The 24,334-nt window shown below is 56.9% G+C and overlaps 1 protein-coding gene across 2 annotated transcripts; it reads left to right on the top strand.

The window, feature by feature from the left end:
- Window positions 1-847: 847 nt before the first annotated feature.
- On the top strand, window positions 848-19,662 carry SRC (SRC proto-oncogene, non-receptor tyrosine kinase). 2 transcript variants are annotated; one of them, XM_026862122.1, is made up of 14 exons: window positions 848-867; window positions 3,311-3,386; window positions 7,178-7,427; window positions 7,691-7,790; window positions 8,240-8,257; window positions 11,649-11,747; window positions 12,492-12,595; window positions 14,006-14,155; window positions 14,431-14,586; window positions 14,745-14,924; window positions 15,005-15,081; window positions 15,407-15,560; window positions 15,767-15,898; window positions 16,327-19,662. In XM_026862122.1, exons 3-14 carry the CDS (start codon window positions 7,187-7,189, stop codon window positions 16,533-16,535), a joined length of 1,620 nt encoding a protein of 539 aa, XP_026717923.1. In that variant the 5' UTR covers window positions 848-867; window positions 3,311-3,386; window positions 7,178-7,186; the 3' UTR covers window positions 16,536-19,662. The 2 variants fall into 2 exon arrangements, with proteins under 2 accessions (XP_026717923.1, XP_026717924.1); XM_026862123.1 differs by lacking the exon at window positions 8,240-8,257 and having other exon boundaries at window positions 16,327-16,535.
- The last annotated feature ends 4,672 nt before the right edge of the window (window positions 19,663-24,334 follow it).

Genomic DNA, 24,334 nt, shown 5'->3' with positions numbered 1-24,334 from the left:
GGCAGTGCTGCCGCCTCTTTGTGCTGCCTGTGCAGGGGGACGCAGGGGACGGCCAGGTGCCCTTCAGCTCTCGGCTGCCTGCCTGCCTGCCTCCAACCTGGGATCTGGCTTTAACAACACATCTCGCAGGCAGCTTCTGTTTGTTCTGCACAGATCTGCCCCAGCTGGACCCCGGTTCTGCTGGGAGGGGGGGTTCTGCACAAAGGGGTATGGAGTGGGCTGGGGTGGGTTTGGGACCGCGGCTCTCTGCTCCTTCCCATCCCCAGTGCTTGCTGCGGTGGGCTGGGTGCTGTGAGACTGCTTTGTCTCGCCCTCTGTCCTGCACGCTTCATTTTTCAGTCTGGTGTGAGACAGTTGCAGTTATTAATCTCACTGGGGCTTTGCAAGCCAGGGACGTGGCTTGGCTCCCTCCGGCAGCGGGTGGGTGCTGGTGCCCCAGACCTTCGCCCACCTTTCCCCCAGCACCCTCCCCATCCCCTTTGCTGGAGGTGCCCCTCAGCACCCACCCACCTCCTGAGCAGCCCCAAGGACAGGTCTTGTTTTGCTGGAGATGTGTCTCTCCCCACGGCTTGGTGTCTGGTGTTGGGCCCCAGCCTGTCGCGGCATTTCCCAAGGTTTCTGCTTCTGCCTTGCAGAAGCCGTACTGCTGTGTTTTGTCTGCTCCCAATCAGTGTCTTTTGTTAGTGTCTTTGAAAAGAAGATAAGATCGCTTCCCCCTTCGCCAGCCCTGCTATCTGCCTGGCGTTACCACGGCCATTGTATCCTTGAGTGATCGGGGAGCAGCAGAAAACAGCCGGAGCGGGACCTGTTGGAGAGCAGCGGTTCCCCTCGCTGTTGTCTTTCCAAGAGCATCTCTGCCGTGGGGAGGTAGGGCAGTGGGTCGAGCCTTTTCTCACATCCCAACTTGCCAGTTAGTTTGGGGGGGCAGAACCCGCGGGGGCGCGGGTCAGAGGGGCAGGAATGCTGGGCAGGTCGGGCGGCATTTCCAGCGCCGGTGGGGGAGGACAAGGGTGCCGCTGTCTTGTGTGCCATGATTTGATCTGAGCTGAGTTGTGCAGCTGAGTGTGCTTCATTTTTAATTGCTTTTGGAGAGAGGAGGGTGGGGGTGGCTTCTTGCTGGGGCTCTCTCCTTGCTGTGGCCTCTGCCCTGGGCAGGTTATGTGGAGGGGCTCAGCCCTGGCGCTCTCTCCTCTGGCTGCGGCTCAGCCCAGCCACTGCCTGGGGGCGTCTGGGGGGGCCAGGGAGACCCTGAATACAGAACCCAGCAGCACGTGGGGATGGCAGTGCTGGAGGGTGCTTGAGCCCAGCCATGCCGGCAATGTGCTGGCTGGGATCACAGCCCTGCTACAGGGCAGAAAGGAGGGCTGTGTCAGGCTTCTGCCAGAGCTTTCAGCCACCAAATACCCAAACCTGGGAGTGTGAGGGATGTACGTGCATCCGTCTGCCTGGCAGCCACACAGGGACCTGTCCCTTCCTCTTCAGAGGACCTTGCGCCTTGCCACCCCAGCGCGTGGCTGACCCCAGGCTAAGGCATATTTGGGTTTCCCTGGTGGTTTTTTTGGTCCTATTTTATCTAAACATGGCCGTGGCCTCGCAGCATGTGCCCGGGAACCCAAGTGGCACAGTGTGCATGGGCGGCGGGGACACGGGCACCACGTGCGTACACGGCGCAGCCTTATTTGTATGTGCTGCAGCCTGGAGTTGAGACTGCAGCTTCCCCCACCTTCCATCCCGCTGTGCAATTATTGCTGGTGAATATTAGTCAAGTACAAATTACAAACCATTCAAAGTCTTAAAGAGCTGTCAATCAGCTGCTGCTTATTATCCTAATCAAATGCACTAAAAATAGTGACAAAACTTATTACCAGGGGGGAAGGGGAATAAACCTGCGGTGTGGCACATCCCCTTCGTGGCAGCCACTGCCCCAGGCACCCACCCAGCAAGAGGGACATGGGGCAGCTGCCCGGCATTACACTGACCCCATGGAGGTTTGCTTGGTGGTTTCCACCATCATGCCACGGTGTTTGCAACGTATCAAGCCTGGTGTGCACCCCATGGGGCCATGCGCAGTGGTGCAGGTAATGCATGGGCTGAGCAGGTCAGGTTGGGGCAGCTGGGGCAGAGGAGGCTGTGATGGCAGCAGCTGGAAGGAGGCTGGGGTAGCAGCAGCTTTTTCCTTTCTTGCCATCTCTGTCTGAGCCCTCTCCTCACTACACCTTCGTGACTGCAGGCCCTTGGGTGAAGGCAGGAGGCTGTGCCTGGTCTGACTTCTAGGCTTGCTGCCAGCCAGGTTAGATGCCAGGGCAGCAAAAATCTGCCCACCATGTCCCCATCCGTCTGGGATGTTACCCCTGGATGAGAGTAAAACCTGGGCTCCAGCCAGGACAGGAACCTGTTGGGATGCTGGTTGGGGCTGTGAAGCTGGGGGTGCTGCAGGGGCTGAATCCTCCAGGCAAGCGGGAGTCACTCGGGGGCTGCTGAAGCCCCTGCCCAGCACTGGGTGAGCAGGGCTGGCTGGAGAGAGATTTCCTTTTTTGCATGAGAGAGGGGAGAAAGGGCAATTCCTGCAGAATCTGGGGCTGGGAGCAGGTGGCAGAGCCAGGCAAGTGACTGCTCTGGCTCTGTAGGACCCTGCCTTGCTCTGCTTTTGTCCCAAAGCCACCATTTTGTCCCTGGGCCACTGCTGCTGACAGGTGTTGCCCCATCATGTTCACTTGGGACAGGAAATTCTCCTTTTTGAAAATTTGGCCAAAGCATGCTTTTCTAGTTGAGTCAGGGCTTGAGCAGCACAAGGTGGTCCCATGCCTTGTGCGTGGTTCATGCCGTAGCACATCTGTGCTGCTGGGGTTGGTGACTCTCATCCCAAGGGACAAGGTCCTTGGTTGGTGGCCAACCCTCCCAGCCACTGGTCCCAGCCATCTGGAGGTGGAGCGGCAGGGCTGTAAAACACTGCTGTGTCCAGAGGAAAGTGGCTCTACTTCTCCCCTGAAAAAGTGCCTCGGCGGGCTGGGGGTGCCTGTGCTCCCCTCTCACCCCGCGACATTGCTCGGGGCAGCTCCAGCCACCTCCTCTCCCATCCCCGGGTGGGTTTGATGAAGTAGAGCAGAGAATCGTCCCCTCTTCACACATGAGAGATCAGAGCAAGTGGGTGTGAGCTGCCGGCCCCACGCTGGAGGGATGGCGAGGAGGAGGAAGAAGGAAGAAGGCAGCGGCAGCCCTGGGCACCAGACCGTGGCACGGGGGGAGAGGGCGGCGGGATGCGGGGACGGCGGTGGCTGCCGCGGGTGCTGACATCCCCTCTGTCTCGCAGGCTGCAACGGGAGCTGAGCTGACTTCGCCGGCGGCCCCTCCCCACCCCGCAGTGAGGCTGTAGCCAGAAAGCACTGGTAAGGCATCTCCGACGGCCCCGGGAGGGGGGACCAGGCTGCTTTGCTGAATGAACCCACCTGGGAAAAGGGAAACCCCTCCGGCCCCATGGCAGGGCTCAGGTCTGGGGTATTGGGTGCTCTGCAACAGCCAGATTTGTCCCTTGAGCATCCCTGGGTGGGTAGGGTGCTGGGTGCAAGAGCAAAAGGCAGAGCCCTCCCTTCGTCCTTCTCACCCCCGGGTGCTCCCCATGGCATGGTTGGTGCGTGGGGGCAGAGCTGAGGCCGCGCAACTCAGCACCACGGTGGTTTGCGATGTGGTTTGCGATGTGCCGCCAGCACTGACCCCGGGGAGCGGAAAGCAGGGGAGTTCCTGCAGGCTGCGACGTGCCCGGGGTGCTAATCCCCGCCGCAGGAAAGCTGCCTCCATACGCCGCCTCGCATCACTCGGAGGCGAGCGCCAAGAATACTGGCCACGCTCCAGCCCGCTGCCGCTGCCGTGCAGACCGCGGGAGGGGAAGCCCTGCCGAAAGCCAAGGCACCGGCTGGGCTGGGGAGCAGCGCTGAGCCCCCCATCCCACCCCAGCGCTGTCAGCTGCAAAAAGCACGGGAGCAGGGAAATGCGCTGTCAGGCAGCAGCCCTGGCTGGATGTTGGTGGCTCTGAGCATGCCTGCAGCCTGTTACACGTAGAAATACCGTACTTTAGACATAAATACAGCATAGCTGCTGGCAGGGGGTATTTTTTGCAATCTGGCCACTGTGATGCTCTCCTACAGCTCCCAGTGATGCTACTGGGATGTGCTGGGAGCTGGCATGGCCAGACAGGAGGTTCACCCCCTTCCTTCTCTGCCCCTTGGCTCTGGAGGGGGGTTTGTCACTGGCTCTGCCAGAGGCAGGGGGGGTCTCTCCCCACTGGTGGGGCTGGTGCATGGCCCCTCTTCCCCCAGGGACCTGAGCGCACAGCACATTCCTGCTGTCATTAATTACTCCTCTACCAGGGTCTTGCACAACTCCCTGCCTCCTCCCAGGGGGAATTTGCACCCTTTCCTTGCTGGCGGCAATGGCAGCAATGCAGGGTGGTGGGGGATTTCTCAGGGTTCCCTCTCCTCCCTGGGGACAGGTGGGGAACATCCTCCCTGGGGCAGCTACAGAGTCACCTTGGCTGAGTTACCTGGGGCTCAGAGTGGGGATGGTGTGATTGCCAGCTTTGGGGTTGCCAGCCTACATTTTGCACTAGCCAAATCGCAGTAAGTGTGTGCAGGTATTGAGGTGCAAAGCTGGAGAGCTTGGAGCAGGGCTTGCTGTGCTGCAGCCCCTTCCCCAGGGGACCGCAGGCTTGTGCCTCTTCCTTCTGCTCCACTCCCATCTTCAGCTCCTTCAGCCAAAGCTGTGATGGCTCGATCAGGCCCTGTCAGAGCAGCACGTCCTGGTGACCAGCAGACCCAGCAAAGCCCTTGCCAAGGAGGGTCAGTGCCCAGGCGCGAGCTGGGAGCTTGCAATGTGTGCCGGAGAGCTCTCCCTCCCCCAAACCACGGCACAAGGAGGGATGAATTCACAGTCCGTGGCATTCCCAGTCAGGACATGCCTGGGAGTTGCATGTTTTGTGCCCGCAGGCTAATGGGTGTCAAGGCAAGGAACCCCCCTGCTTTGGAGATACTGGGGAAGTGCCTGGGAGTTCCACTCTTCCCCTTTCTGTGCTTTGCTTCTGGCATATTGACTATTTTACACTAATTTTTCTCAGTGCACTGATAAAATCAGTTGCCGACCCAGGCTGGCAGCCCCATGGGGTGTGCTTGGGGGAACACTGTGTCCCCAAAGTACTGCTAAATCTGCCGCCCCAGCTGGGGTGTTTTCCTGCCTGGGGAAGTGCTGCTTCCAGGGGAAACTCTGAGCAGCTGCGCCCCTGGCTCACGGTCGCGTGGGCAGTCACAAGCCGCATGGTCACAGCCCCACTGTGCCCCCACTTTCCTCCCTGTGCTGTTGCTGCCACCCCAGGAGTGCCAGCGGGTGCCGGAGCCCCGGGTGGAGGTGAGAGAAGGGCTGGTGTGGGATGGGGAGGTTCACTTTCCTTAGTGGTGGGGTTTTTTTCTTGTCGTTTCTAAGGTCCTGCTTTCCCCCGCAGTTCTGCTTTAGTATCTTCTGCACCAAGCTTTTAAAAGTGCATTTATTTATGGGACAGACCACCCTCCCCTTCACCGTGGGATCTGCCTCTGGATTGCCAACAGCGATGATTTGCAACTGCAGAGTTTATATTTGACCTTACTTTGCTCTGAGGCCCCCAAAGCCCAGCACAGATATGCGTGGGCCAGGTCCTGTGGCAGATAGAGGCATCGGTCCCTCCTCGTTGCCTGCATGCGTAGGAGGGAGGAAGAAAGGCTCTGCTCCCTGCTGGAGTGGCTCCTGTAGCCATACCCAGCCTGAAAAATCAGTTTATTCAGATTCCCAAACCCTGTCACGGTTTGATCCAACCAGCACGGTTGCAGCTGAAACAAACCTGTGTGCAAGTGGGACGGGGGATGCTGCTGGTTCTCTGTGCAGTTTGGGAGCTGGAAAACAGTAGCTGGAAAATGGTAGATGGATGTTAAGTCTTTTGAAAGATAAGCCCTGATGTCAGGCAAAGCCCTCACTGTGGGGAGGGGAGGTGGGAGGGGGGCAGAGCTTGTGCCTGGCACCCCTAAACTTCCCCATGGCTGGAGCTAGGGGGCTCTGCCCTGATGATGCTGGGGCTGTGCAGGCTGCTGGAGCTGCCCTGTGGCTCTGGCCCTGCTCGTGGGGGCTTGGTTCAAGTTTCTCTCAAAACATGGGTTAGAAAAACCATCTGTTGGGTGAGGCTGAGCCCTCGGCAAAGCCTTGTGGGTGGCTGCATCCAGATCCACACCCTGTGAGCAGCGGCTGTCTCCTCTGCTCCTTCCCTGCTTGTTTTTTCTCACCAGAGATACTCTCCCTGGTTGTCTCCACCTCCCTTTTCACTCCTGCCATGCATGATCTAGCCTAAATATTTCCTTCCATAGCTTCAGGACACTGCTGGGTATCCTGCCATCTTTGGAGACTACAAATAATTCCCTTCCTTCATTTATATCATTACCTTGAAGGTATTTATAGAGCATGATCTTGAGTGGAAAGGAAGGCATGACTATATATAATGCCAAGATCCCTTGGTCATTCGCCGCTAACTGCCTGAAACTGCTCCTGATTTAAACTTTTTTTCCGGTTTGCTGCACGTTTTGGACTTCACAGGAACATCCTCAGCATTTAATTCCCTGTCCCGCGCAAGCAGAACTATGCAGCTATGGGTTCTCCAAATTTCTGCCATTGAAGGAATCCAAACTTGTGAATATTTGTCTGGGTCTTGTCTTCTCCTGTCCATACCCTGGTAGAAACCCTTGTGTAGGAGGAAACTTGCCTGTATAGGGGCCTGAACTACATCCCACAGTGGGCACCTGGCCCCTGGGTATCTGCAGCCACTCTCCTGAGCACCAGTCCAGGCTCCACGCTCAACATCCTCATGCCACAATCCCGCGGGTGAGGATGCTTCCCTCCACTCCCACTGCACGCCCTGGCAGCTCGCTCCCCGCGTCTCTCTGGCTGTGGCGGCCACGCGGGAGGTGGCTCAGCGTTAATGAGGGGCAGTGCTGTCCCAGGGCAAGGACAGGATGGCCAGACTTTCTGGCAGCTGAAGCTTGAACAGACTCCAGAGGTTGTTTTGTTTCCTAGTAGGCAGACTTATGTAAGCCCTTGGAGGCAGCTTAACAATAATTAAAAAATAATAATAATAATAGAAGCCCTCTGCATGTGTATCTGTCTCCTGCAGTCTGGGACCATGGGGAGCAGCAAGAGCAAGCCCAAAGACCCCAGCCAGCGCCGACGCAGCCTGGAGCCCACGGACAATGCCCACCACGGGGGCTACCCAGCCTCACAGACGCCCAGCAAGGCGGCTGCTCCTGACGCCCATCGCACCCCCAGCCGCTCCTTCGGGACCATGGCTGCCGAGTCCAAGCTCTTTGGAGGCTTCAACACCTCTGACACGGTCACCTCGCCGCAGCGTGCCGGGGCGCTGGCTGGTCCGTGTGGGCTGGGGCTCGGCGGGGCAGGGAGGGTCTGTTGGGTCTTTGTGGGTTTTATTCCAGCTGCTTCTTGTGGTGATGGGGTCTCCTGCTTCTGAGGCACTCTGGCTCTGAGCTAGAGGAGGAGCAGATCAGTGTCTTATCGTCTGGTGGGAGGACGGTGGGAGAGGAGGGTCTCAGCGAGGTCGCCCAGCACTGTGCCGTGGCAGTGCCCGTGGCAGTGCCGTGGCTGTGCCTGGCCTGAGCGCTCTCTGTTGCAGGTGGAGTCACCACCTTCGTGGCCCTCTATGACTACGAGTCCCGGACCGAAACAGACTTGTCCTTCAAGAAAGGAGAGCGCCTGCAAATCGTTAACAACACGTGAGTGTCCCTGTCCCTGCAGCAAGGCTCACAGGGGTGAGCTGCCACCGTTGTCCCTCTGCAGAGCCCCTGAGCCCAGCCCCGGCAGGGCCAGCTCTCCCCGGTGGTGGGTGTTCGAAGAGGGATGCACCAAGACTCGCACAGATGCGGTGACTTGTCCGGGGACATCAGCGTTGCAGGCGATCATTTGCCTGCCCCCATGCCCTCCCAGCCCTGCTGCTGGTCACTGTTGCCCTGCAGCCTTGTCACCAATCCACCTCCTCTGCTTGCTGCAGCATGGGCTGCGTCCCTGCTGGCCCCCTGTCCCCGTCAGCGCTCAGCTCCCTCTCGTTTGCCTGGACACATCTCCTCAGCTTCACGGGTGCTTTTCCTTGTGCTTGCTTGGTGCCTCTGATCTCAGCTTCTCTCTTGACTCTTTTTTCTCTCCTCTGTGCCATGCTGTCATTTAGAAGAAAAGTGGACGTCAGGTGTGTATTCCAGATTATTACTATTATTATTAAATGGCAAAAGCCTGTCTGCTGCCCATGTTAGGGTAAGGTTGGGTGGAGCAGGGCTGGGAGATGTTCCCCAGTGGTTTTGTGTTTGCCCAATGGTTTGTCTTCCCTGAGCGACTGGGGCGGAGCGGGGGAGCCCCTTCCCATGCCAGGAAATTTCTCCATCCACAACTGTGTCTGCACCCAGGAGCTCTGAACCTGGCCTGCTTTCCTAGTCTATGCCTGGCATCTCTCTGCAGTCCTTTTTCACTTGGCTCTCAGCTTCCTCCTGGCCTTTTTTGCATTTATTTTTACATCTTTTAATTTTATTTTTATTTTTTTGTGTGTGGCTCAGGGGACTCAAGCACTTCCCTAGGGGTCTGACTCCCTCTTGTTTAATCTCCATCCTGGTCACAGCAGCACACCCATCACTTGCTGTGTAGAGCAGGGCAGTGTGACTAGCTGGAAGGTGCTCCTAAACATGATCCTGTATTAAACCCATATGTGGCCTGTCCTGACACAGTCTGGAACCTGCCTGGTGGACCTCCTGTCCCCAGCCATGGGGCTGCCATGGGGTCCCTAGTGTCTGCAGTGCTTGCTGGCCCTCCGCTGTGGCTGTCCAGCCTGGGCACCCAAAACAGCTTTGCAGAGTCAAAGGGTGGAAAGATAAGGGAACATCCTGGGGGTGGTATTTATCCTGCAGTGGTCAGGCAGCGTTAAACAAACATGTTTTCAATTTAATCTTTGTTCTCCTTGTTCCAATGCTGTTTATTAATGGTGATTTGTTTAAGTCCAGGATGTACAGGGCTTCAGCGCTGCAGGAAAAGCCTGAATTTGGGTGATTTGGTGCTTTTTGATTTTACAGCCTCAGCAGTGTACTAGCCCCAGGCTTTGGGTTCTGATTTGGGCTGTTAGGAAGTGAGCTCTGCCCGTTGTGGCTCGTATGAGGGTTTTTTCTTCATGGTAATTTACATCACTTCAGGGGTTTCCATATTTTTTTTCCTCTGCTGCCTTTGTCAAAGGCTCACTAGAGGGAAGAGTCAGGGTGTGATGGGCTCTGCAGCATCCTGGGGAGCACAAGGGCTTTTTTTGGCGATGCAGCCCATTGGTGTGAGTGCAGGATCTAGCTGCTGACCTTCCCGGTGTGTGCTGCAGCTGCATGGGAGGGATGGCCACAGGGGGAGAGATGGTGGAGAAAGCTGTGCAGTTTATGCAGTGCTCAGAGGCTAAATCTCTTCTCACTGAGTGCCCAAGACGCTCTGGTGGTCCAGGAGCAGCTTGGGCTGCTGCGCTTTGAAGACAGCAAAAGCCAGGCATGTGACGTTCCGTTGGGCTCCCTGGGAGGGCACAGTCGGTGCCCTGGGGCTGTGGGGAGGGTGCTTGGGGTCAGCCCACGAAGGGCTGGCAGGTCTGGGCGCAGCAGGAGCCCACAGCCATGGGGACAACTGGCCACCAGTGGCTTTGCAGGGTGGCTGCAGGTTTTTGGCTGCTCTAACAGGGCTGGGGTTGTGTAGGGCCAGAGGAGAGGCCTCCATGTCACCCACATCCCTGCTCCTGTGTCCTGGCAAAGCCCAAACTGTCTGCAGTGACCCTTGGCCTCCTGGACGGGCCAAACCCATCCACCCCAGTGCAGAAAGGATCTCCTGGTACTATTTCCAGTGGGAGAAGGTCTCCTCCCAGCCATCTGGCAGCCCACAGGGATGTGGTGGGGTATTTTGGGTAAGATTGTGCAGGGAATTGTTGAAATGCTTTGTTTTGATGATGATGATTATTATTTTTTTGAGACATTTTTGAAATAGTTTGTTTTTGCTGAATTCCCAGCTTGAAGTCCAAGCTGGAATAAAGCCAGAAGTCAAAAGCTGGATATTTCTCAAGCAGATGTTTTCTCCAATCCCGTGGGAAAGGAGCCCAACCAGCCTCCTGTCCCCTTCAAAGCCACCTCAATAAAGGTGACTGGGGCAGCAGCTCTGGCTGGTGAGCCCAAGCTACCTGCCAAGAGACACACCAGGACCAGGAGAAGTTAGAATACTAGCTGGGGCTGCTGCGAGGCTGGGGATGGGGAGCAGATCCTGGCTGTGTGGTTGGGAGGAGATGCTCTGAGGGTCCCTGCATTTTCTGGCCCTGCTGGCACCAGTGTGGGGAACTGGGGGCCATGTCCACCTTTCCCTGGACATTTTGAAGCATCTCTGGTTTAGCTGGGACAAGCAAAAGTGACAAGCTGATGGAACAAGGATGGAGGTTTACATGTCTGCAGGAGCCAGGGATGGGTTTGGACATGGTCTGATGTCTTTTATTGGTGATTGAGGTTGCTAAGGCTTTTCTGTAAAGTGTTTGTGGAGATCATCCTGCCAAGTTCTTTCATCCTTGCAGTGCTGTTCCCACGAATTTGCAGTTTTCCTGTAGCCTCGTCTCCCTCATGGTCAGGATAAATTAGGTGACTCCATCTGATGGGCAAGAATCAGGTGGTGGGAGGAAGCCCTGCTGTCTGTGGGGAAGGGGAAGCTGCCTCCCACTGTCCTGTTGTTCTTTCTTTATTGTCCTTTCCTGCCTCATCCCAGGCAGGAGCCTGCAGGGAGGAGCACAGAGCAGTGAGAGGGCTCCCGTGCCCAGCCAGCTCCTGGGGATGTGTTTGGGGCCACTGTGCCCAGGGCAGGAGGGATGGTGGGTCAGCCCCAGACTTTTGGGGGTGTCTCAGGGGCTCCTGCAGGGCAGAGCTGTGCTCGGAGCTGTGGGTGAGCATGGCTCCATGCGAGCAGTCATGCAGGCAGGACTGTGGTCAGGGCTGCGCCCGTGCAGGGTGCCTGTCCCAGGGCACCCAAGCTGGATGGAGCCCACTGCATCCAGGCTGGGCATCACTGCAGGGCAGGTCTCACCCCTCACTGCCCAAACCTCAGCCCTTGTTGCTTTTCTGCAGCCTGTGTTTAACAAACTATTGGGTATTCCTGGTGCTTTTTTTAATCACTGCCATCGTTCTGTCGCTTTTCCCCATCTCCCCTCATGCCCCCCTCGCCTGTGGCCCCCCGCTGCCCTGCTGCCTTGGATCCCCAGTGCCTCTCAACCTCCAGCCAGGCCCCCTTTGCATTCAGGTTGGCTCCGAAGGTATTTTGGCTCGATGGCTGCCCTGCCTGATTTCAGTTTAAAGCATCCCGTATGCAGATGAGTGGCCCTAATACTGACAGCTTGCCGAAACAGAGCCATGGGCAGGGGCTGGCAGCAGGAGCCCTCCTGGCTGGGGTCCTGCTGTGGGGCTGGGGGCTGGGGGGGCTGCACCCCTTCTCAGCGGGGATCTTTGCTGGCTCACCCTGGCCCCGGCGCCTGCGGGCGGGAGAGGGACTGGCCGGGGGGCTCCTGGCTTCACACTGAGTGTGTTTTGGTTCTCTTGCAGGGAAGGTGACTGGTGGCTGGCTCATTCCCTCACTACAGGACAGACGGGCTACATCCCCAGTAACTATGTCGCGCCCTCAGACTCCATCCAGGCTGAAGAGTAATTGCCATCTTTTAGACAGTTTAAAGACGAGCAATAGCAAATGCACCCTGAGTGCCCCTTCCTCCCCCTGCCCCTCTCCTTGGCAAAACTTTCGAGGCCTCCGGGGTTTTCCTTTTTGTTATTTTTTCCCTTTGAATTTGCAAACCTGTCGAACATTTTCCAGCCTTTCTTTAAGGCTCATAAAGTGCGGAGGTGCAGCTACTTGCGTGGTGGAGGGATGAGTTGTGGCGTAGCAGGGGCCGTGGTGGAACTGATGCTTTTGGTCTGGTTTTTACTCTTCATGGCCACGCATCCATGTGTGAGGATGCTGCCGGCTCTGCCTGCACAGGTCAGGTTCAGCACAGAGGTGACCGTCACATGGGGAGAGCAGACAGGGGCAAAGCTGGCCATAAGTTCAAGAGCAGGAGGTGCCAGCCACATCCCCAGACCCTGTCCCCAGTCAGCAGTGTGGCATCCCCTCCAGCAACAGCTCGGGGGGCTTCAGAGGTCCCCGGAGCCCCTCGTTTGGAGAGGCTTTTGGAGTGAAGGTGTTTTGTGGCCTGTGGTGCAGGGTGCTCCTTGGGTGATGCCCAGCCCGGGCTGTACAGGGGCATGGTGGACCCTGAGATGCCCAAGCCTGGAGACACAGCCTGTGGTGTCTGAAATCTTCAGCGGGGGGGGCAGGGCTGAGCCCGCTGCTTGGAAAGGTGATGGAGGGGGTGGGCGAGTGCTGGGCGCTGAGACGCTGCCTTGCTCTTGCAGGTGGTATTTTGGGAAGATCACTCGCCGGGAGTCCGAGCGGCTGCTGCTCAACCCCGAAAATCCCCGAGGCACCTTCCTGGTGAGGGAGAGCGAGACCACGAAAGGTGAGCAGGGGTGGGGGGTCCAGTCTGGGGGAGCCCCTCTCCAGGGGTTGGAGGAGGGGGAACATCTGTGTGGAGACCCCAGTCTGTGCACTCTGTGCAGTCCCAGTTCCCCCAGTTCAGGTGCATGGGGAGGGAGAAGGAGAAAGGATTTGTACCCTGCAGATGGAAGCCAGTGTTGGGGGTCACTGGGCGATGCCCCTCAGCACGGGCAGCCTCCTGGGGTCTCCCTGCTGGTGCCGGTCCCCAGGGAGCAGGTGCTGATACACCCATTACATCATGGGTGACATCTCTGTGCCGAAGGCACCATTACACTGACAAACCTTCCCCTCCCTTGGAGGGATGCAGCTGCTTCTCTCCCACCGCTGCCTGCCCAGTGGTCACCCTTCAAAGAGATGGTTCAGCTCGCTGCAGGGTGGGAGCTGGGTGACTCACCCTCTCTGCCAGGACCACCAGGCAGGATGCTCTTTTTTCCTGGCTTTTTGGTTTTTTTCACACCCCCAAATAGGTGTTTTCTGTTTTTTTATTGTCCCTATATAGTGGTAAAATCTTGAACAAGTGCTTCCTGGGCAACCAGGCAGAGGCAGTGATGAATTTTTAGGTCCTTCTTTCAAGTCTAATGACTCTTTATACTTGTTTTGTGTCTCCTGAAAGTGCAAGTTTTGATCTTTGTGGTTTGGTTGCTGAGGATGCTGTTTCTTACCTGGAAATGTAGTTTACTTTGGCTCCAAATGCACCTTTGAGAAAAGCTCCTTGATGTTCCTTTCTGTTTTGATGCTTTGAACTTGCCATTATTTATTTTATTCCAGTGAAAAGTTTTCACTCAAGCAGCAGCATAAACCTTCCCTTTCATTACCTGTGGCCCCAGCAGCACGGTGTTGCTCTTGTGTGGGCAGAGCAGAGACAGGCACCTAAAGCAATGTCCATGGTGGGATTTATGGAGCAGGGAGTTGGGCCCGCCAACCCCTTGGCTCCCCTCTGAGATGCCGAGATGTTGGGGTTGTGAGTCAGCAGTCTCCTGTCTGGTCCTCTCCCCTGCTTCGCATCCCCACTTTGCCTCCAGAGCTGGGTTTGTCCCTCTGTCCCAGGGGGCTGCTCACTCTATTGCTTGCTAGCCCCCCCTAAACCCAGCAGGGTCTCTTCCTCGGTGCTTGTCTGGGGGCACAGTCCATCCTCACAGTGCTGGTGGTTGTGATTATGTGGTGTGACTGTAGCCAGGGGTACATGCCATCCCTCCCTGGCATGAGGTGCCAGCTCGTGCAGCCAGGAGCTGCTCCCCATCCTCTGCTTTTGGGTGAAAGCAGCAGCCTGCATGCCCAACCCTGGTCCCCCACGCCCACCCCCTGTTAGGACACCTTGGGGAGCACCTGTCTGCGGTGCATCTTCCCCCCAGCCCCTTGGTCCTGCCCACAGGTGCCTACTGCCTCTCTGTCTCTGACTTCGACAACGCCAAGGGGCTCAACGTGAAGCACTACAAGATCCGCAAGCTGGACAGTGGCGGCTTCTACATCACCTCCCGCACCCAGTTCAACAGCCTGCAGCAGCTGGTGGCCTATTACTCCAGTGGGTAGCCACCTGGGGTCCCCTTGGGGTCTGAGTGACACTCTGGATGCTGTGCCTGCCCTCACTGCAGGGCAGGTGCTGCTGGGAAGCCAGTGTGGGGCTGGGGGATCCCAAACCAGCTCGGGGGGACCCTGGAGAAGGTGGTTGGGTTTTAGGGAGGAGGGTGAGGGTTTGAGTACAGGGCCTTGAGGTGTTTTGCAGGGAAGATGTGGGGTAAAGACATCATGTGCCTAAATGCCCAAGTGTCACTCTGGTGTTGTCCCCTCCTGTGCTAGAACACGCTGATGGCTTATGCCACCGTCTCACCAACGTCTGCCCCACGTCCAAGCCCCAGACCCAAGGCCTTGCCAAGGATGCCTGGGAAATCCCTCGGGAATCACTGCGGCTGGAGGTCAAGCTGGGGCAGGGCTGCTTCGGAGAGGTGTGGATGGGTAAGGACCATTCCCACCCCGCTGCTCCCCCCCATGTCACCACCTGCATCTTCTCCCTGGCCATCCACAGGTGCCCGGAGCTTGCAGTAGGGTGGGGGAGCAGGTGAGGGACTCCCTGCCCCATAAATGTGTCCTGAGCAGTGTGTCCTGTGGCACAGGGACCTGGAATGGCACCACCCGGGTGGCGATCAAGACGCTGAAGCCTGGCACCATGTCCCCAGAGGCCTTCCTGCAGGAAGCCCAGGTCATGAAGAAGCTCCGGCATGAGAAGCTGGTTCAGCTCTATGCCGTGGTTTCAGAGGAGCCCATTTACATTGTCACCGAGTACATGAGCAAGGGTGAGCACAGGAGGGATGCCGGGGCGGTGGCCAAGGGGTTCTGCTCCGCCGGATTGCTGTGACCATGGTCTTCCTCGCAGGGAGCCTCCTGGACTTCCTGAAGGGTGAGATGGGCAAGTACCTACGGTTGCCCCAGCTCGTGGATATGGCGGCTCAGGTGGGTTTGTGCATCCCCAGGCCTCTCACATCCCCTTCCGAGGGTGCTGGCTGCCCGAGCATCTCGCTGGGCTGTCTTGGCTGTCATCTGTTGGGTGGTGGGGTGCTCTGCAGCCTCACTCGGGTGGGTGCCACCATCCCCTCTGGGTGCTCAGCCCAGAGCTGGGTTGCACTCAGAAACCATCACTTTGCCCGTTCCTGTTGCTGCCGGCTGTCCCTGGGTATTCTTGAGCAACTGTCTGTTCCTGCACCCCGGTTGGGCTCCCCAGGGACCCTTGTGTCACCCCTGGTTGGTGCCTCGGTGCCCCATGTGCTGGTCTCCACAGATTGCATCTGGCATGGCCTATGTGGAGAGGATGAACTACGTCCACCGGGACCTCCGGGCAGCCAACATCCTCGTGGGGGAAAACCTGGTGTGCAAAGTGGCCGACTTCGGCTTGGCACGGCTCATCGAGGACAACGAGTACACCGCTCGGCAAGGTGCGTGCCCAGCACTCCCCGGCACCGCCGGCACCGTGCCCAGGCAGGCAGCATTGAAACGGTGGCCACTGGTCCCCAGGGGTGCGCGTTGCATCCTGAGGCAGCATGTGGCCCTGCTTCCACAGGGGTCCTGGAGGCACTCGCAGCCCCACACACCCCTGGGCATGTGGGGTGGGAGCAGCCCCTCACCCTGCCTCTCCATCCAGGTGCCAAGTTCCCCATCAAGTGGACAGCCCCTGAAGCTGCTCTGTACGGCAGGTTTACCATCAAGTCAGATGTCTGGTCCTTTGGCATCCTCTTGACCGAGCTGACCACCAAGGGCAGAGTGCCGTACCCAGGTGAGGGCTGGCACTGGCCAGCAGAAGTCCTGTCCCTGTTGCGGTGCCCGAGCACTTGCCCCTGGCACTCTGTGGTGCCCAGAGCCTTTGCGGAGGAGAAAACTGATGCAAAGTTTCTCCTGCAATTTGAGTAGGGAGGGTGGGCTCGGGGGTGAGCTGCCCCTGCCCAGGTTAAATCCTGCCCTTCTGTGCAGAGCCCGACCAGGATGCAGGGTCACAGCCACCCTATCCCACTCTAGTCCGCGCGCAAGGATACGGGCTGGCAGGGACAAGCGCTGTTAGGCTGGGGGTGTCTCTCTCTCTGGGTCACCAGAGTTGCCATAAGGCTCATCCCAGTGTGATGCCCTCTATGTCCCCTCTGGGAAAGGTGCAGGTGCAGGATCTGGCTGGGCTCTAATCAATACCCACTCTCCTCTGGCCGCACGCAGGGATGGTGAACCGAGAGGTGCTGGACCAGGTGGAGCGGGGGTACCGCATGCCCTGCCCACCTGAGTGCCCCGAGTCCCTGCACGACCTCATGTGCCAGTGCTGGCGGAAGGACCCAGAGGAGCGACCCACCTTCGAGTACCTGCAGGCTTTTCTGGAGGACTACTTCACCTCGACAGAGCCCCAGTACCAGCCTGGCGAGAACCTATAGACCCGGAGCTCCTCCTGGCACCAGGGACGCTGCCGTCCTCACCGCAGGGCGCTGAGGGCTGGCCTCCCCGCCGAGGGGCCAGTTTTTTGTGGAGCAGACCCGGAGCAGGATGGGGCATCATCTCCGGATGTGGCCAGGGGAGGTGCTGGGTCCCCCCATCACTCATTAAGACTTCTGGCCTGTGTTTAATGAAGTGGCGCCGTCCCGCTGGCGAGAGGAGCCTGTGGGCACTGGTAGAGCCGGCTTGAGAGGGCGAGCGGAGCATCTCCCTCCGAGAGACTTGGCTTTCAGGAGATCTTTCCCCCTCAGCAGCTCTGGGGTGAGCCTGGAGGAACTTGGGGACAGCATCACCCTGCCTTGGACACACAGCCCCAGTTTCTTGCACCTCCTTTCTAAATCAGCACAAATTTCCCTGCCCCTTTGCCCTCCCTGCCATCCCCGCCTTGGCTCCACTTCTCCCGAGGGCGCCAGCAGAGATGTTTTGGCACGGGGAAGGCACAATCCCTGGCTGGTTGGGAGGGGGCGATGCACCGGAGCAGTGGTGCCAGTGTGGGGTGGCAGTGGAATGCTGGTGGTTTCTGGCCTCACTGCAACCTCACTGGCAGCAGGAAATGTGGCTGCTCATGGCTCCAGTGACTGACACCATCCCGTGGGAGTTAACTGGGTTCACATTCGAATCTTCCAGCTGTGTCTGTCCCCACAAGGGACCCATCTCATCTCTGCTGGGAGTGGCACTGGGGGGTGCCAGCAGAGCCCTCGCTCTGCCTGCTGCCAGCCCCACTGCCCCAGCTACACCTTCTCCCATCAACCAGTCCTGGTCTTTCAGCCAGCTCCCTGGGAAGCTCCCCCCAGCCACCCTCCCTGGCTCCACCACCAGCTCTCCCACCGGCAGAGTGCCCCGGGCTGGCCCTGCCACCAAATCCAGTGCCACCGCAGGGCTTGGGTGCATGGCATGTGTGGCTGTTCAGGATGTGGGAGTATTCTGGGGAAAATACTTGTCTTTCACAAATGTTTTTGTTCACCCGGTACATTTTTAGCTGCCTTCCCCCTACCCTTTTTGTCTCAGTTGCTGGGCTGCAGTCCCCATGCAGTGGGAGCATCCCAACCATGGGCCACCATCCTGGTGGAGAGTCCTGGGAAGTGCTGTGCTGCATGGGAGACATTTGTATCCTCATCTCCCTTGCTCGCTCCTGAAGGCCTCAGTCCTGTTTCAGCAGTGGGTGGCTATCTGTGCCCAGCTTTGCCCCCACACACATCCCACGGAGCTGAACCCAGGGCCAGCAGGGCAGCACCCAGCCCCTGTGCTCTCCCACCCAGCGCCTGTTTGTACATAGCCCTCGAGCGGTCCCTGCGCCCTCCCAAACATTGACTTAGTTGCATGTGTTGATTTTTTTCCCCCTCATGCGGCTGTACCCAGCTGGAAACCCTTTGCCGTGGTGGCTCACACGGCTTTGCTCCCTCACCTCTCGGGTCCCAGGCAGCCTCGCTCAGAAAGACCTTGGGGCTTTTTGGATGCTCTGCTGGGCCAGGGGTGGGTTGAGGGCTCGAGGGGGTACTGTGGGACAGTGGTGCTGGCACGCACCCATGGGAAGGACCTGGAGAGGGGAGCCAGCAGCTTCGCCCGCCTCTCGGTGCTCGGGCAGTGGGCTTGCTTTGGCTCCCCATCATTTGTGGGATGGGGTTTCCCTCCGGCACAGCCTCCTTGCAGACAGCAGACCCAAACCACCTTTCACCAGCCCCCGCTGCACTGCCAGTGTCTCATGAAAGTTGGGTGGGAGCTGAGTATGGGCAGGGGGGCAGCCCAAACCCCGTCCCCAAACCTCTGCCGGAGCAGGGCCCAGGCATGCTTCTGCCTCCTGCTCGCTCCTGCAGCTCCCTAGCCACTTATTTATGAACCAAGTGCTCGGTTGGTTGGTGGCTCCTTTTGAGTAAGTAAAACCTTTGAAATCAGCTTGAACAGGTTCTTCGGCAGTATGGAGAGAGCCTGCTGGTTTAGAGAACAGCGACTGGTTTAATGGATGTTTTTTAAATCATTCTGGGACTTGGAGACTTTTCTCCCCACTTCCTAGCAGATTTCTTGTGCCCAGCATTTGGGCAGGAGCTCTCCAAACCTTGATATTCTGCCTTTCCATTCCTGGGCTAGGTGGCTCCTGCATCCCCATCGGCACTGCCAAAGAAGCCCTGTCCCGCAGCAGCTGGCCACCAAGGGCTGGCCTGTGCCATAGCTCTGCCTAAACTATACAAAATCCCCATCCCCAGGAGAAACCTCTTAAAACTAACATGCAGGAGCTAGATTTGATCGGGAAGCTGGGGAGAGAGAAGACAAGTGGACATGTTAAGGTTTGGCCTTTGGCTGTCTGCAGCACATACAGGGTCTTGCGTGAGCGCAGCGGGACGGGAAGGAGATTAACCCAGCGGTTTCATTTTCTGGCTCTTTCTGGCAAGCAGCAGAGCAGGACCGCAGCCTTGGCGCAAGGAACACCCCAGGCTGGCTTAATTCCCCATGGCTTTTGGCAAGCTCTGACGAAGGAGACATGCTGGGGACATTTCAGGGCAGAAGACAGTAAAGCAATCCTCAAGGAACCCTCCTGCATGGGGCTGGGGCTGTGTGTCTGCATGTCCGTGTGTCCATCCATGTTTCTGTGCAGCGGTTTCAGTGCAACCCAGCATCTCCAGACTCGCTGCTGCAGCTGGCCTGACCAGGAGGCCCCAGGGATCAAGATCCTCTCCTCCATCACCATTGTTGTCTGCCAATTTATTTTTTTAAGCCAATAAACTTCAAAGGGGAGCCCCTACCTAGGGATGCTCTTTGGCTTCCCAGGGCCAGTAACTCCCTACAAGTTACTCCTCACTGCTGTTACCATTTTTTTTAAACAGTGTTTTGTAAGATCTCCGACTATGCAGAGAACATGTGGATCTGTCTCTCTCTCTCTCTCCAGCTCCCCTCTCCCCCCACCTGCCTTTTTTGGTGTCTAAGTAAAATATTTAGCTTTTTTTTTTTTTTGGATAATAATAAAACTTTGGAGAAAAACCTGAAAAGGTCCAGTTTTGTGGGGGGTGGGGGGTGGAGATGCTTTGAAACTCTAATGTTGTTGTAAATACTTCGCAGTTTGATAATTAAATACAAACAGACCTCACAAAAAAAAAAAAAAACAAAAACGAGTAGCTCATGTATGAGAGGACTTCTTATCATCCCTGTTACAGGAGTCAGTGGTTCCTGGAGCATGTGCAATGCCTGTGTGGTGCTCCTGGTGCCTCAGAGGCTTTTTCTGGCTGATGCTTCTGGGATCTGGTGCCACTTCTGTCCTGTGGTGCTGTAGCCATTCCTGTGTCCCCATGTAGGTTCATGGTCCAGCACAGTGCTAGCACCTGTTCCTGCAAGAGGAGCTTCATCCACTGTGTCCCTCCTGCTCCGAGGGCCAGGGCCAGCTGGCTGCCCCAAGCCCAGCAGGCAGGAGACCTGACTGACAACCCCCATCAGCTGGGCTGGGGGTGACAGAACAGAGGGCAGCCCTGCCTTCAGCAGAATCTGCTTCATCAGCAACTACAAGCAAGCCGGCTTTGTTAGGCTAGTTAGTCGGTGCTGATTGGGATCCCTAACTTGGTGATTAAGTAATTGATCTATAACACAGGGTTGGGGGGAGCAGGTCTTCTGAGAGATGTGTGGTTTGGTGATGCTGCTCCTCCTTCATCACCACCATGGTCTGGGGTGGCTTTAATACTCCAAGTCTCTGGATCTGGTTACTTGATACTGGTGTGTGGCTGCTCCCTCCTCAATCTGGTAAGTGACTCTGTCTTGGTACCTTAAATGTTGAATGCTTCATGTTTTGCTTCTCTTTAAAACAATTAAGTGATTGAGGGATTATCTCTTGTTGGCAAGTCCCTTGGTCCATGTGTGATGTGTGGGCTGGGAGTGGGTCAGTGGGCTCACTCTCGGATGGGAGCTGGGGCTGAGGACCCTCCAGCCCTTGGCTTTGCCCCTTTGGCATCACAGCTCGGGAGCAGGGTGGCCATAGGGGTGGTGTACAGAGGAGGTCAGGGTGCTGTGGGTAGGCTGGGGTGCTGCAGTCCAGCCTGAGCCCTGGGGCAGTGAGCATGTCTGCGGTGAGTCACGCCCAGGGGATGAGGGGGATGGATTTGGTACTTCCAATCCCTGCCTATAGCACTGCTAGTTTCCTCCTCTCTATGTCCCCTTTGCTCTGTGTCCAGTTTTCAGCCTCAGTGGAAGCTGAGGCATATTAAAAGGATATTTGGGGTACTTGGCAGCACCTGCATCCCATCCTGGCTGTGCTCGGTGGCTGTTTTGCCATGGAGTCCCCCCCCTCTCTGCCCACTCAGACCAACAGGCCCCCCTGCCAGGCATCCCCAGCCTGAGCCAGGCAGATGCTCCTGGGGATTAGCCCAGATGCCTCCTTTAATTGACTTAACCTTGCTGTTTGCTTCCCACTTGCACCCTGTAAGCCTGGGAGAGGATTTGGGTGATAGGGTGGGGGCTGTGACTGTCCCCACAGCAGGTCTGGCGAGGAGGTGGGGGCCCTGTGCTGGGCAGCTTGTGCTGGCAACGGGCATCTAAAATGGCAAGGATGAGTTGTTTGGCCTGAACATCCCCTTTTGCTTTCCCCAAAGCTCAGTGGTAGCACCCCAAAAGCACATCAAGTGCTGGCTCTTGACGCAGGCTCTGAGAGGATAAATGCTTGTGAGTAGGTGGGGGGCAGCCCTGAACTGCTCAGCATGCTGAGGATCCCCCAGAGCAAATCCTGGGCTGTGCTCTGGGTCTGGGGCTCTCTCCATAGCCCAGTCCCAGTAAAAAGGCTCTTGGGACAGGGTCTGGCTCCAGCCCCAACTGTGCCTGCTGCTCGCTGTGACAAGAGGTGAACGGGAGGCTGCTGGCATGTATCGACTCGGAAGACAAAGCCTACCTCTGTCCCCTGCAGACTCTGCCACTTGGATCTCATACCCCCAGCAGCAGGTTGGGGTGGCACCCAAGCCACCCGTCCGCCCTTGCTCTTCTACCAGAGGATTTGTCTTTGCTTGGAGGTGTAGCAAAACCCTCTTGCCAAGGGTTCATTTCCAGGCTCCAAAGGGAAAGGCTGAAGTCCTTACCTGACGTCTATCTTACCTCCCACAGTCGCTGAAGGCTAGGAAACTGCTCCAGGGCAAGGAGTAAGAGACAGGTAAGACCAAAGGGCACAGGCAGGGCAGGGCTCTGTGGCCCTGAGTGATGTTTGTGCCTTCCCTGGCTCAGGGGGATTGGCTGGATCAGACCCACGGTAACAACATCAGAGGATAAGGTTGGAGGCTGTGGAAACCCAGTGCAGTCAGCAGCGGGGCTGCACCTTTGGACTTGGCTGCCTCTCTGAGCTGGCTGGGGGTGCTTCCAGCCCAAATGGCTTCTCAGTGGGATCAGTGTCTTGCTTCTGCTACGAAATTAGTAAGGCTGTGCTGTGCGCTTGTCTCAGGGTAGCAGGGACAGCGTGCAGGCAAGAGGCACTAATTGACTGACAAGATCCAGAGATGGAGGGGCAGACACTGGGAGAGCAGGCTGGTGGCCGTGGTGGCCCTTGACAGTTGGTTCCCTGCCTGCACCCTGAGCAGTGCTGGGAGCTCAACTGCCAAACACTAGCCCCTGAGATGAGATTCACCAACATGGATGTCTGGAAAGCTCTAGGGTTCAAAAAGCCATACCAGCCTGGCAGTCATGGCCAAAGCTTCTCCATGGGAAGCCTCATGGTGTCCCAGTGGCTCATCTTAGGGATGCTGCCTCTCCCTGAGGAGTGGTAAGGAGGGGAGTGAGAAGCCCCCAGACCCTGAGTCTGCAGGGAGGAGCCTGAGGTCTGCCTGAGCTAAGCTGCATCTCTTTTTCTAGGGATCTGAGCCTGGGTTTGTTTGGCTGTTTGTTTTCTGGTTTGTTTTTTTTTTTTCTTTCTTGACCCTGATGTGTTACTGATCTGTTATGTGACCTAGAAAAGAAAATTATCTCTCCTTCCAATGGAAAGACAAAGGAACAGCTTAAGGCTCCTGCTCCCTGTATCTAGGGAGCACCAGGCAGATGGACACTTTGTAATACAGCTCTGTGCCAAAGCCCTTGCGGGCTGTGTCCAGGCTTGATGGGACCTGGCACAACACAGCAGTTGTGTTATAAACCCCACTGCTTTCAGAGTCACTAGTGTAGATACACCCCTGGGATGACTGCCCACCACTGCAGTCCCCAGGGAGAGACCCCTCAGTGCCTCCAAGATACCAGGGGATGGAGCAACCCCACTGATCTTCTGGCAGAGCAGCTCCGTGAGACCAGGGCAGAACATCTGAGCTGCTTTCTGTGCAGCCAGCAAACGCCTGCCCGAGAGCAGAGGTACTTCGTCTGTAGGGGCTCAGTCCAATTTGCCGTGAACAAGCAGAGAAGCTGTGATGCTGCTTTTCAAATGCCATCAGGTTCAACCTGTTCTGCAGTCGCAGGCTGGTTTTTCATGGTGTCTCTACAGAGAAGGACAAGCAGGGCATTAGCATGAGAAGTGGGACCTGGTTGGGTTCCTCACTCTGCCTGAGGCTTTGTCTGACCATGATGAATTTGCTTTAATTTTCTATCTTTAAAATGAAGATGGTATCTCTGTGCCCTAAAGAGGGCAAGACACTGTGCTGGTGAGGGCTGTGTGCATATCAAAGAGCACTCCTGAACTACAGTTCAGGTGGGAGAGCTGTAAAAAGTAGGTTTCTTACACATCAGTCTGCTGAGATCTCTCCTGTCACTACACCAGAAGCTTCCCCTTTTGAAGTGCTTTTACCTCCGAGTTGGGTCCCGCAGAAGGGGAAGCCTGCAGCTGCATCTTGCCTTGTACATGTACAAAGCCAGGGCTTGCTCTCATCCAAAGAACTGTCTGGCTTTGTGGCTAGGATTTATTTAAATTGCTGTAGAGTACAACTTCGCTAGTTAGCAGCAAAAATGTACTCTTAAAAGGACTGCATTAGCTTGAATAAATTTAAACTTAAAAGTTGCTCAGAGCACAGACAACAGTCTTGCCATAGCTTGCAAATGAGAGGCCTTCCCCTCTCCTTTCTATTTATTTATGATGGAGCTGATGACAGCTACTGGGATTTCCCTTGGCCTGACAGGTGACAGAGCTGTCATGCCTATTATTGGTGATGTGGCACATGCTTTTTTTAAAACATGTGAACACTGATATGACCTGGACACTTTCCAACTTGGACTTGGTCTTCAGGGCTTGCAGCAAGGGTAAAGGAAGCTGTTTTCAGCTCCAGCAGCACTGGCTAACTCTCCAAGGTGCTCCTGGGTGCTGTCAGATCTGAGTCCCCTGTCTGGCTGAAGCATGTGTCCCCCTTGTCCCCCTGGTACTGCATGGGGTCACAGCCAAGGCTAGGGAAGGGCTGACACAACCACATCTCCCCCGGGATGGCTGGTGGCAGCTGGGTTGCTGCCCGGTCTCTGCCCAGAGCAGGGACAGGTCAGGAAGATGCCGTGTCCTGCAATGGGCTCACCTTTCCTGCCAGGGTTGGGGACTAGTGGCAGCTCTGGTTTAATTTTGTAAGCGATAAGGAAAGGCCGAATCTGTCACGTAAGTGCAGAGATAAAACCTGTGCTGTGAGTCTGGGAATCACCAGTACGGTTCTCAGTCTGCCCACGGTCAGGTTCAACAGTTAATGGGAAGAGTCAGTATCGGGAGCTACAGGGCAAACAGGCTCTGCCTCTTGCTGGAAACTCCCCCGGTTCTGTGCTGGGAACAGAACAACACAGACACATGACTGCTGGGCAAAGGCATCCACAATGAACACCCAATGCATCA

Source organism: Athene cunicularia (genome assembly GCF_003259725.1).
Source record: "Athene cunicularia isolate RWA chromosome 20 unlocalized genomic scaffold, athCun1 chr20_part1, whole genome shotgun sequence".
Taxonomy (NCBI): Eukaryota; Metazoa; Chordata; class Aves; order Strigiformes; family Strigidae; genus Athene; species Athene cunicularia.
The sequence above is the reverse complement of the archived record's forward strand: the minus strand, read 5'-3'. Positions and strand labels throughout refer to the sequence as shown.

Bases quoted from the DNA above. Each gene is read 5' to 3' on its own strand.
- SRC (XM_026862122.1), top strand. From the start codon at position 7,187: ATGGGGAGCAGCAAGAGCAAGCCCAAAGACCCCAGCCAGCGCCGACGC. The intron at 12,596-14,005 runs GTGAGCAGGGGT...TCCTGCCCACAG, and splicing joins GGAGAGCGAGACCACGAAAG to GTGCCTACTGCCTCTCTGTC. The intron at 14,587-14,744 runs GTAAGGACCATT...CCTGTGGCACAG, and splicing joins CTTCGGAGAGGTGTGGATGG to GGACCTGGAATGGCACCACC.